General features: G+C 39.7%; 1 protein-coding gene across 1 annotated transcript in view; it reads right to left on the reverse strand.

Annotated features, from left to right (window-relative positions):
• LOC142938728 (syntaxin-binding protein 4) overlaps positions 1–12,223 on the reverse strand; it is a 91,302-nt gene that overhangs the window by 25,879 nt on the left and 53,200 nt on the right. Inside the window, exons 7-8 of the mRNA XM_076082110.1 lie at positions 10,275–10,398; positions 6,039–6,180 (exon numbers count right to left, since the gene is read on the reverse strand). Coding sequence (XP_075938225.1) covers positions 6,039–6,180; positions 10,275–10,398 — 266 coding nt within the window. The remainder of the gene's footprint in view (positions 1–6,038; positions 6,181–10,274; positions 10,399–12,223) is intronic.

A 12,223-nucleotide genomic window follows, 5' to 3' on the forward strand; every position in this document is an offset into this window, starting at 1 on the left:
TCTCTCTCTCTCTGCCTGTCTCTCTCTACAAACACAAATGACTTGGAGATATTCAGTCAAAGGCATTGTTAGACCTCCTGTCTGTCTGTCTGCCTCTCTCTCTCCCTTGTCTCTCTCTCAATGTGTGTGTCAAACATTATGATTATGTCTCCTCTCCCCCTCTCTCGCCCACCCAGTCCCACCCTTTCAAAATAAAAGCCCCACAGAGGGAATTCTAACTGGAATGCTTGTGATGAAGCCTGTCATTTAATAACCAGTGTATGTGTGTCAAACATTACGATTATGTCTCCTCTCCCCCTCTCTTGCCCACCCAGTCCCACCCTTTCTAAATAAAAACCCCACCGAGTAGCTGTATCTTAACATGAAGCTCAGAATGAGGTTCATGTTAAGAAATGTTAAGTTCAAGTCTTTCCATCACAAATACAGATATGTAATTTTCAAAGGTATGTATCTCAAACAAAGATGTATATCTCCAATACAGAAATGACAGGAGCCATTTGTGGACTGTCCATCACGAATACAAGATTCAATCCAAGAGTATGAATCTCAAATGCAGAAAAGAGAAAAGTGATATCTCAATTGAACCTCAACGATACTACCGGCAATATTGGCGTGTATATATATTGCGACGTCTTCGGGCAGTAGCAGCCACTCTGTCAAAATTTCTTGCGGAATTTTCTAGTTCCCCCTGAAATTCATCGTAGTGACAGAAAATGTCTTCATGATGGCCTAATGATTGTAGTTTATTAAAACATGTCTTATTTTTTACTTTCTGCATTGGCACTTATCATTGACATTGAATGGGAATTGTAAAGTGCAGAGATGTCCAATATGGACATGAATCCCAAGATACTGGGCTGAGTGAGCACTGAGTGTTATTATAACTAATAGGTCAGTGAGGAAAAAACATGTCAAGGAGTTGACCATTCACAGCTAATCTCATTATATGAGGTTTGGTGGAAAAGGGACTGCTCTTTGAGGGAGCTCTTCAAATTAACAAATTCTCCTGAGAGGAGCTCACCCTAAGGTGGCCTTAAGGTAACATAAATATGCCAAAGTCTCTCTCTAGAGTCAGTGTTCAGTTTGTCCATTACACTAATGAAAACATATATGAATGAAATATATTCAATTTCTGACAACAAATCCCTTTAAATCCTACAAACTGTTCCTTTAAACACATTAGGTGTGAGGTTATAAAGGCACCTGTTTACACCCACATGAATACATCTGGACATTACTAGTCTACTAGTAGGCCAGCAACTAATGGAGACATCCAGCATATGTTGTTGCCTGTTTAGGCTAAGTGGAAAGCGAATATGAATGAGTCATTGATGGTGAAGCATGAATGTTGCTGAACAGCTGATGACGATCAGATAATGCAAAAGCGACTTCATTGCTCTGACAGAATTAGCACAATGCTCCATGATTGATAGTCAAAACAACACGTTGCAATAAAATATAATTATCCTTTAACAGCAGGACAGTTAACCGAGTCCCACTCTTATCGGATGGTTGATGCATGGCACAGCCAGCATTCCACAGTGTTATGGCAACCTGATAAACTGGAGCAATCTGTAGTGAGGAAGCCTTCATGTTAACCATATAGCCATGTGCTGCTCTCTCTCCTCCAGCAGACAAAGTGATCGTAGAGGCCTCGTGTGCGGTTGCAGAATCCAGCACTTGTTGCCTTGGTTTTGTCAAGCGTAGATGACTGTGTGAACTGAGTGTTCCCTACATTCCCTTAGAGACTGGCCAGGGTGCAGTGCTCATGCATCATGTTTAACAGCAGCTTCCCCTCAGGTTAAATGGAACGTTTACTTTTTCTCTCACTCACCTCAACTGTTAAGTGCTTCCACCAATGCACTCCTGTGCAAGATCCTTCAGCCGTAGGACAAAAACAAATAGCCAGCTGCTCTCAATAAAAGATGTAATAATCCAGGGATTAAAGTATAAATCTGATGATCTTCTAGACTTTTCTTTTTGTCAACAAATCTAATGAGAAGAACAAAATCAACAATAACTTAATCCTGCTAAAAACTACTGTGTGTGTGTATACACCTAAAAGAGCCACATCGAACACACAGTGTAGTTTATTTTGACTCCCACATACACCCTGCTAGTGGCCACCCTCACTAGAGCACCAAATGTGGATCAATCCAATGCTGAAAAGAGTCTGAGTAAGGTTTGATAAAAACTACAATGACCAGTTTTAGGAAATTACTGAGCCAAATGAAACATCATTGTGAGCATATTTTTGAAGATCTATGTCTTCAGTGAGACTGAGTGCCACGCACAAGATTGGGACTGCAGGTTCTGCTGCTGCTACTGTAGCATGTGCAGATCTAGCAGTACGCAATAAAAAATTCTCTGCATTGTAATTTTGTGTGTGTGTGTGTGTGTGTGTGTGTGTGTGTGTGCGTGTGTGTGTGTGTGTGTGTGTGAGAGAGAGAGAGATCGGGGAGCAGCAGCAGGGTGATGCCCTAAGCAGAATCCTAGCTTGATGGCTGACCTTCACACTTTGTGTAGTGTGTCTGTTCTGAGACTCCTCTAACAGAGCAGCACTGACACTGAAACAACATAATCGCCAAGAAATATTCATGTTGTGTATGTTTAACATTCTTTAATCCAGCATGAATTCCTAAATATTCAATTGGATTTAATGAACCGACAGGACTGTTATGTTTGTCACCTTTTGGTAATTTCCTTCATGGGGTCATGGTGACACTACAGATAACTGAGAAAAAACAAGGAAGAAGTTTAACTGCTTAACTTTTCTCAGCTTTTCAACTATAATACTTTTTGCTTGTTGTGAGATTTGACAATTTTACAAAGTGTTGCCTGTATTCATTTTAAAAATGAAAGTGTGCAGGAAAGACTGCTAACTTTTTCACTTTGCTAGAAGAATGAACAAACTGCCCTGACAAGTTCCCACCAACCTGTAATTTAGTACTACTGACCGCTGCATCAAGGAAAATTTAAAGCAACACAATCTCCTCACCCCTGTTATGGCCTCTTTTCACCAGTTACCAGTTAGACTTGGAGTTAGTTTGATTGAATTTGACAAAAGAACATCATGGCCTGGCTACAAGCTACTTTGCTAAATTACAGCAACTCTCCAAACCAGAATACATCCTCATATTCTCTGGCAAGGAACTTGCATTTCAATTATGAGACGGTAAAAAAAATGTAATATCTTCATTTATATAGTAAAGAAGTTGCTTCACATGAAAAAAAAATCAAAAAACACAGCAACAATTAAAATAGCAAAAACCATATAACACATAACAACATATAGAATCAGGTGAAATCAAGGAAGGCAGGAGTAAGACCATTTAGTGCCTTAAGTAATTATAAGAACCTTGAACCTTCTAATTGCATCAGACAAAGGACTTGTTTTTGTCTTGTTAGACCTTAGTGCTCCATTGATCATTACTTCCTGTTACAGAGACTAGAACATTTGATTGGCATTAAAGGAACCACACTAAGCTGGTTTAAGTCCTATTTATCAGATCGATCTCAGTTTGTAAACGATGAAACCTCGATGAACACCAACGTTAGTCATGATGTTCCACAAGGTTCTGTGCTTGGACCAATTTTATTCACCTTATATATGCTTCCTTTAGGCAATATTATCAGAAAACACTCCATAAACTTTCATTGTTATGCAGATGATACTCAATTATATCTATCGATCAAACCAGATGAAACCAACCAGCTCACTAAACTGCAAGTATGTCTTAAGGACATAAAAACCTGGATGACCTGCAACTTCCTGATGTTAAACTCAGACAAAACTGAAGTTATTCTACTAGGCCCAGAACACCTCAGAAATCAGTTATCTAATGATATAGTTTCTCTAGATGGCATTGCTCTGGCATCCAGCAGCACCGTAAAGAATCTCTGAGTTACCTTTGATCAGGATTTGTCCTTTAACTCTCAGATAAAACACATTTCTAGGACTGCCTTTTTTCACCAATGTAACATTTCAAAAATCAGGCACATCCTGTCTCAAAGCGATGTAGAGAAACTAGTTCATGCATTTGTTACTTCTAGACTAGATTACTGCAATTCCTTATTATCAGGCTGATCTAATAAGTCTCTGAAATCTCTCCAGTTGATTCAGAATGCTGCAGCTCGTGTACTAACAAAAACTAAGTAAAGAGATCATATTACTCCTGTATTAGCTTCTCTGCACTGGCTCCCTGTAAATCTACACTATAATGTAAAATCCTTCTCCTCACCTACAAAGCCCTCATTGGTCAGGCACCATCATATCTTAAAGAGCTTATAGTACCATACTACCCTACTAGAGAGCTGTGGTCCCTAAATTCAGGGTTAGTTGTGGTTCTAGAGTCTTAAAAAGTAGGATGGGAGCCAGGCCTTCAGTTATCAAGCTCCTCTTCTGTGGAACCAGCTTCCAGTTTCAGCCCGGAGGGCAGACACACTCACCACATTTAAGAGCAAGCTTAAGACTTTCCTCTTACAGTTAGGGCTGGCTCAGGTTTATAGTTAGGGCTGGATCAGGTTTATAGTTAGGGCTGGATCAGGTTTATAGTTAGGGCTGGCTCAGGTTTATAGTTAGGGCTGGCTCAGGTTTATAGTTAGAACTGGCTCAGGTTTATAGTTAGAACTGGCTCAGGTTTATAGTTAGGGCTGGCTCAGGTTTATAGTTAGGACTGGCTCAGATTTATAGTTAGGACTGGCTCAGGTTTATAGTTAGGGCTGGATCAGGTTTATAGTTAGGGCTGGCTCAGGTTTATAGTTAGAACTGGCTCAGGTTTATAGTTAGAACTGGCTCAGGTTTATAGTTAGGGCTGGCTCAGGTTTATAGTTAGGGCTGGATCAGGTTTATAGTTAGGGCTGGCTCAGGTTTATAGTTAGGGCTGGCTCAGGTTTATAGTTAGAACTGGCTCAGGTTTATAGTTAGAACTGGCTCAGGTTTATAGTTAGGGCTGGCTCAGGTTTATAGTTAGGGCTAGCTCAGGTTTATAGTTAGGACTGGCTCAGGTTTATAGTTAGGACTGGCTCAGGTTTATAGTTAGGGCTGGATCAGGTTTATAGTTAGGGCTGGCTCAGGTTTATAGTTAGGGCTGGCTCAGGTTTATAGTTGGGGCTGGCTCAGGTTTATAGTTGGGGCTGGCTCAGGTTTGCCTTGGACCAGCCCCTAGATAAGCTGCTTTAGGCCTAGACTGCCGGGGGACTTCCTAGGATACACTGAGCTCCTCTCTCCTCTTCTCTCTCACCTTCTGTATGAATTCATGTTAATCTAGTCCTGTACCGATGTGAGGGTCCTGGGACAGAGGATGTCGTATGTGTACAGATTGTAAAGCCGTCTAAGGCAAATTTGTGATTAGTAATTGTGTGCTATATAAATTGAATTTAAATTGAAATGTAGCCTAAAACGTACTGAAAGCCAGCTGGTAGTAATGGATAAATGGACTTGCAATTGTAGAGCGCCTTCCTCGTGTAAAAAGGCTAAAACGGGGTAATGGTTTTGAAAATGTTATTTTCAGTTATTGTTACTTTCACTTATTGTTGCTTTCACTTGTTGTTACTTTCAGTTATTGTTACTTTCACTTATTGTTGCTTTCACTTATTGTTACTTTCAGTTATTGTTACTTTCACTTATTGTTGCTTTCACTTATTGTTACTTTCAGTTATTGTTACTTTCACTTATTGTTGCTGTCACTTATTGTTGCTTTCACTTATTGTTACTTTCAGTTATTGTTGCTTTCACTTATTGTTGCTTTCACTTATTGTTACTTTCAGTTATTGTTACTTTCACTTATTGTTGCTGTCACTTATTGTTACTTTCAGTTATTGTTACTTTCACTTATTGTTGCTGTCACTTATTGTTGCTTTCACTTATTGTTACTTTCAGTAATTGTTGCTTTCACTTATTGTTACTTTCACTTATTGTTACTTTCACTTATTGTTACTTTCAGTTATTGTTACTTTCAGTTGTTGTTACTTTCAGCTGTTGTTACTTTCAGCTATCGTTACTTTCAGTTAATTAGGTTGGTGGATTTATTTCTTACCCGGTGACAGTCTCCTCCAGACAGCACCTCCTGAATGAAGACAGCGGGGCCGTCGGTCCTGTTGGAGCCTCCTCCGATGGTGATGCCCAAACTGCTGGATCGTGCAACTGAAATGAGCTGAATCACTCCTTCACCTGGATGACTGAGAACAGGAAGACACGTGAACACGTCAATCTTTGAACTTCAGAAAATGAGCTCTGTTTGCTCTATCTTCGTGAATCAGTCAGGTGCACCATAACGGGGTGCAAACATACTTTTGGTATTTTTGCAACCAGGGGTGTGTCTAAGGCCTGTGGTAAACAATAACCTTTATTAGGCCTCCATGGCATTACTGTCGTAATTCTGCAAAGTCACAGGCAGAGTGAAAGTAATATTATCATTATTATCACTGATATACTGTATCTGTATTGGTACATATGTCGGCCACAAAGTAAGAAGAGATATAGTATAGACATACCAAAGATATGTTTGAGCTCATTTCTCAACTGTCATTACATAGTTTTTCTACCAGAGAGCACTGGCAAGTACATTAGTACACAGTACATATCTTGGTCACTTAAAAAAAGATAGTGATCATTATCAGAAGTGTTTCTGTCAGAAAAACTATCAGTCAAGATATTGGTTCAGTACTTTACAGTTTTTTTTAAACTCTCAAATATACATCCGCCAAAAAAATTCAGTCACCAAACTACCAAACTCGGGAAAATGCCACATGACCAGCGCAGCGCTTTGCACTCCACCTCAGAACAAAAGATAGAGATGAACTGACATATATAAGATATAAACTTACACAAAACATATGCAGAGCTAAAATATATAAACATTTAATATTGGCATGATTGATAGTTTAATTTCAGGCTGCTTGCTTACGACAAAAATCCTAATCACGTTTTTTTTTCGGTCAATACTGACAACAATTAATCATTAACTTCGGAAACATGCATATGAAATATTTTGTAGCCTACATTTAAGTTTAATGCATCCAATATTTTGTAGCCTACATTTAAGTTTAATGCATCCATCTAGTGGATTAGGAGTCCAAATGTAGGTAGAACTTTGTGCTCTAGTAAACAATTAAATCTAGACACTTTGGTTGTATAGATATGAATGGTGATGACACGCAAAAAGTTCACACCCACAAAACATGGTGAACTTTCTTTAAAACAGGTAAAATAGGTTGGGATTATGTCATTTTTAATGCAAAGTTGACATTGTTATAGATGTCTTTGTTGTAACTTCATAAACATGCCAAGCAGGCCTAATCATCAAACTTCCAGAAGCTATTGAGCTTTATGTGGTAACCTTACATTACACTGTCATATGTGGCTGGTTTTGACATTGACTGTCATGAGACCTTTATGATTGTGTTTCGTGAATATGTTCCTTCACCTCAACTGCGGTGGAACACTTTGGACTAGTCCTTGAAATGTCAATAAGTGTTACACTGTCAAATGATTTTCTATCAGTGTCATGAACAATTCTCTTGACCTAAACCACAGCACAGTGGAACCAATTGGACTTGTCAGTATATTTGATTAAACTGTCAAATGCTAATATAATGGTGTTACGAATAATTACCTTGACCTCAAATACAGTGGAACCATTTAAAATTTGTATTAAGCTGTCAATAAATATCAGGCCAGTTTGACAACAGGGAATACAGTGCCTAGGTGATTTACTGAGTGATGGACAGATAGCTTCATGTGTTGCTAAAGTAACTGCTAACTGCTGCTAACTGTAGCTGCTAACTGTAGCTGCCTTTAGTCCGTTATCACGGTTAGCTGTTTTATTGGCTGACTGAGCAGGTGCCAGCAAAACCACCTCGGTACTAAATTCCCTGCCGTCAAACTGGCCTCCATTGGTTCACTGGGAGCTCCATTTCATGGGAACTTCCCATGACACGACGAGCAGAGTACTAGTCTAGAAAATTGTTAATGGGGGAGAAGGTTTGCACATTTACAGTGCCTTGCGTAAGTATTCACCCCCCCTTGGATGTTTCATCCTTTTGTTGCTTTTATACATGAAATCATGGTCAATATAATTTGGCTTTTTTGACAAGAATTTGCAAAAAAAGCTTCTTTAATATCAAAGTGAAAACTGATTTTTACAAAATAATGTCAATTAATTAAAAATATATAAGGTAAAGTAAATGATTGCATAAGTATTCACCCCCTTGAGGTCAGTATTTAGTAAATGCACCTTTGGCTGCAATCACAGCACTGAGTGTGTGTGGATGTGGATGTGTCTCACTCAGGCTGGCACATCTGGACACTAAGATGTTTCTCTATTCTTCTTCAAAACAGCTCAAGCTCTGTCAGGTTGCTCAGGGATCGGGCGTGAACAGCTCTTCTCAAGTCCAGCCACAAATTCTGGATTGGATTGAGGTCTGGGCTTTGACTTGGCCACTCCAGAACATTCAACTGGTGGTCTTTGAACCATTCTGTGGAGCTTTTGCTGCATGCTTGGGGTCATTGTCTTGCTGGAAAATAAATCTTCTCCCAAGTCGTAGTTCTCTTGCAGACTGAGTCAGATTATCCTCCAGGATTTGTGGATATTTTTCTGCATTCATGTTCCCCTCTACCTTTACAAGCCTTCCAGGGCCTGCTGCTGAGAAGCATCCCCAGAGCATGATGCTGCCACCACCATGCTTCACGGTGGAGATGGTGTGTTTGTGGTGATGTGCAGTGTTTGGTGTTCACCAAACATAGCGTCTAGTCTGATGGCCAAAAAGCTAAATTTTTGTCTCATCAGACCAAAGAACCTTCTTCCAGTTGACCTTGGAGTCTCCCACATGCCTTTGGGTGAATTCTTTCTACAGTGTCTTTCTCTTTGCCACTCTCCCATACAGCTTTGACTGGTGAAGAACCCGGGCAACAGTTGCTGTATGTACAGTCTCTCCCATCTGAGTCACTGAAGCTTTGAACTCCTTCAGAGTGGTCGTAGGTGTCTTGGTGGCCTCCCTCATCATCAGTCCTCTTCTTGCCCGTCACTCAGTTTGTGAGGACGGCCAGCATCTAGGAGATTTAAACAAGTGCCATCCTCCTTCCATTTCTTAATGATGGACTGAACTGAACTCTGTGGGATGTCCAGTGAGTTGGAAATCGTTTTGTAGCCATCTCCTGACTTGTACTTTTCAATGATCTTTTCTCTGAGTTGCTTGGAGTGTTATTTTGTCTTCATGTTGCAATTGTAGCAGGAATACTGACGAACCAGAGACTGGACCTCCCAGACACAGGTGTGTTTATACTATAATCACTTGACACACATCAACTGCACTCAGGTGATTTCCATTTCACTACTTGTGACACTGCTGGCATCAACTAGCTGGACTTCTGTTGAATTAGGTCAGTCACTTTAAAGGGGGTGAATATTTATGCAAACACTTATTTTACACTATATATTTCTAATTAATTGACATTAGTTTGTAAAAGTCTGTTTTCACATTGACATGAAAGAAGCTTTTTTTGCAAATTCTTGACAAAAAAGCCAAATTATACTGATCATGATTTCATGTATAAAAGCAACAAAAGGATGAAACATCCAAGGGGGGTGAATACTTATAATGTAAATTGTAAATGCACTGTAAATAACGTGTAAAACGGTATTAGTGACAGTAATAATAAAGTCTGTATTATCAATACCGAAATTGTTTAAATTACATTTGTAGAAGCAGATATCTTATGGTAGATGCAATGCAACGAGCAAAAAAAGTGTATTTGAAGTAAAGCATTGTCAGAATGAGGTTTTCCATCGTATACAGTTCTTAGGATGGAACAACTTCACTGACAACTCTTGAGCCCAGTGAGAAGCTGAAGTAGATTGTTTATTCCTCATTTCTACAGCTAAACTAGCAGCCACATTGTTTTCCCAACATGACGTAGAGCCTGTATTAACAGTTTTAAACATTCAAATATGGAACACTACTACTTAAAGGTACCATGTATAAATGATATGATAGGTAGCACTCAGATTTTAACACATAGCAGAGGCAAGAAAGTGCAGTTAACCTTAAAGAATAAGTCTCATGTCAGTCTCATGCACACCCCTAAAAATAAAGTGTGTCTGTACCATGTTGTGTCAACTGCCCACCTGCCAAGACTAGTAATGACACACATAAATAAAAATAGTTTCTAAATCTGGGTTTAGTATTTGCCAGCCACAACTTCCCAACTCGGTGTCTTTACAACAGGAGAGCCGTGTCGTAGTTGATGTGAATCCTGTACAAACAAATCTGACCTGAGGGAGCGCAACATGGGCCCACTGTTGTTGTACATGTTCTGAGAGCCTGCTGGGCTCAACAACAAAGGACTCTGGGAGCGAGACGAGGAACCAGATGATGTACTATCCAGGTAGCGGCCTCCTTTGGAATGTCAGGAAAGAACAAAAACACACAACAGAGTGAGTACAGGCATTTAACTGTGCTGTGCTAGAAGGGGAAAAATCAACAACTGTCAAAATGAAAAAAGAGATGGCTTTAGATAATTATTTCAATAATTACTAACACTGGAAAGTAATTATTTAGATGAGGGGTAGTAAGCAAGCATGATGGTCTAGTCTTCTGACCACTCAAAGCTCTTTTACACTACATTCAGCCATTCACACCCTGATGACAGGAGCTACCATGCAAGGTGAGACCTGCTCATCAGGACTATCTACCATTCATACACCGACGGCACAGCTATCTGGGGTTAAGTGTCTTGCCCAAGAACACATGGACATCTACTAGCAGAGCCGGGGATCGAACCGCCGATCCTCTGATAGCACGACCCTGCTCTACCACTGAGCAAAGTCGCCCCTGATTCACTCCTTCCACATTTCAGATGTACTGTACTGAAATAGCATTCTTCAACAATTTGCTGCTGCTACAGATGGCTCAACTGAAAAAGTGTGTATGTTCCTGTTAAAACATGTCTTAAGCCTGAGTGACTCTAGCACTGAATAATACCCAATATGCTGACCAAACCAACTGCAGAGCAGCCCAAATATGCCCCAGCATTTTTTTTCTTTTATCCACTGCCTGGGGTGAACATCTGCTTCTTTTCTGTCCTCACATTCAAAGGTAAATCTCACATTGGGAGTTATTCACGCTGAATTCCAGCAGTATACAAGGATGAATACAGTTTGGTCGTCATATTTGAGTGTATGGAGAGACAACCACAGTTGTCTGCATAAAATGAGTATCATATTCCTCCATAAATAGTAAAAGTGTTTTAAACTCTATCATCTGTGCTGCGAATCCTAAAGGCTTCAAATTGTAGTATTTTGTTGCTCTTCTTTTGGTGGAGGAATTATTTACTTCTCCATGTGTCCTAAAGGTGTGTTCAGAGGTGGGACCAAGTCATTGAGTGAGTCAAGTATATAGGTAACAATACTGATTCTCCAGCTGAGGAAAAGGTTGCTGTGCCATGCAGTGATTAAGTGGATCTGTGTGACACAGCAATCCTTTTCTATATGAGCTCCAGTATTTTTCTGACAAATAGGTCTCTTGTTGCATTTGTTTGTTTTTAAGTGAGGAGGACTGAATAAGATATTGACATATTATTCAGACGAGTTTTAATGTTTATGTATTTATTAGGTACATTTATTTTATATTAATCAGGAGTTTAAAAAATATGTGCTGTTATCACCATATCTAAATGATTATTGCTTCTCCTTCATCTCTATAATGACCACCTCCAAGTGTGACTCTTCAGAACCACAGCAAACTAAACTCTTTTGATTTCCAACATGGTCTGACAACACGTTGCACATGTAGCATCACCCTGCCCTTACAGCTCAGCATCTCAACTCCTCATCTTTGAGTGTATGGAGAGATGACCACTGTAAACTATTTGTGTTTCACCATACTTAATAGATCAACAGGATACATCTCTGGAATCTCTCCACAAAAATATTTTTCAATGCACACAGAAATATAGTCATTGACATATAAATCACACATTGTATTTGTAAATTCTTCTGTGTATATTTGATAATATGCATACGGATCTGACCCCATAGATGCACCCTGATCCCCTGCACAGAGCACACAAACCTGCTCACGTGCTGATGCCGTGTTTTAACAAATCTGTACCAGCCGGCTGCCTCCTTCCTCACTGAAACAGATGTTGGCAATTGTGTAATGGACAAGTGCACTTGTCATAAGCTATTTTTAAAGGCAGACTTACTCCATCTACCTTCAGGCT

The sequence above is a fragment of the Anarhichas minor genome, unplaced genomic scaffold (assembly GCF_050575085.1).
Source record: "Anarhichas minor isolate MPS153535 unplaced genomic scaffold, ASM5057508v1 ptg000007l, whole genome shotgun sequence".
In the NCBI taxonomy this organism is placed as follows: domain Eukaryota; kingdom Metazoa; phylum Chordata; class Actinopteri; order Perciformes; family Anarhichadidae; genus Anarhichas; species Anarhichas minor.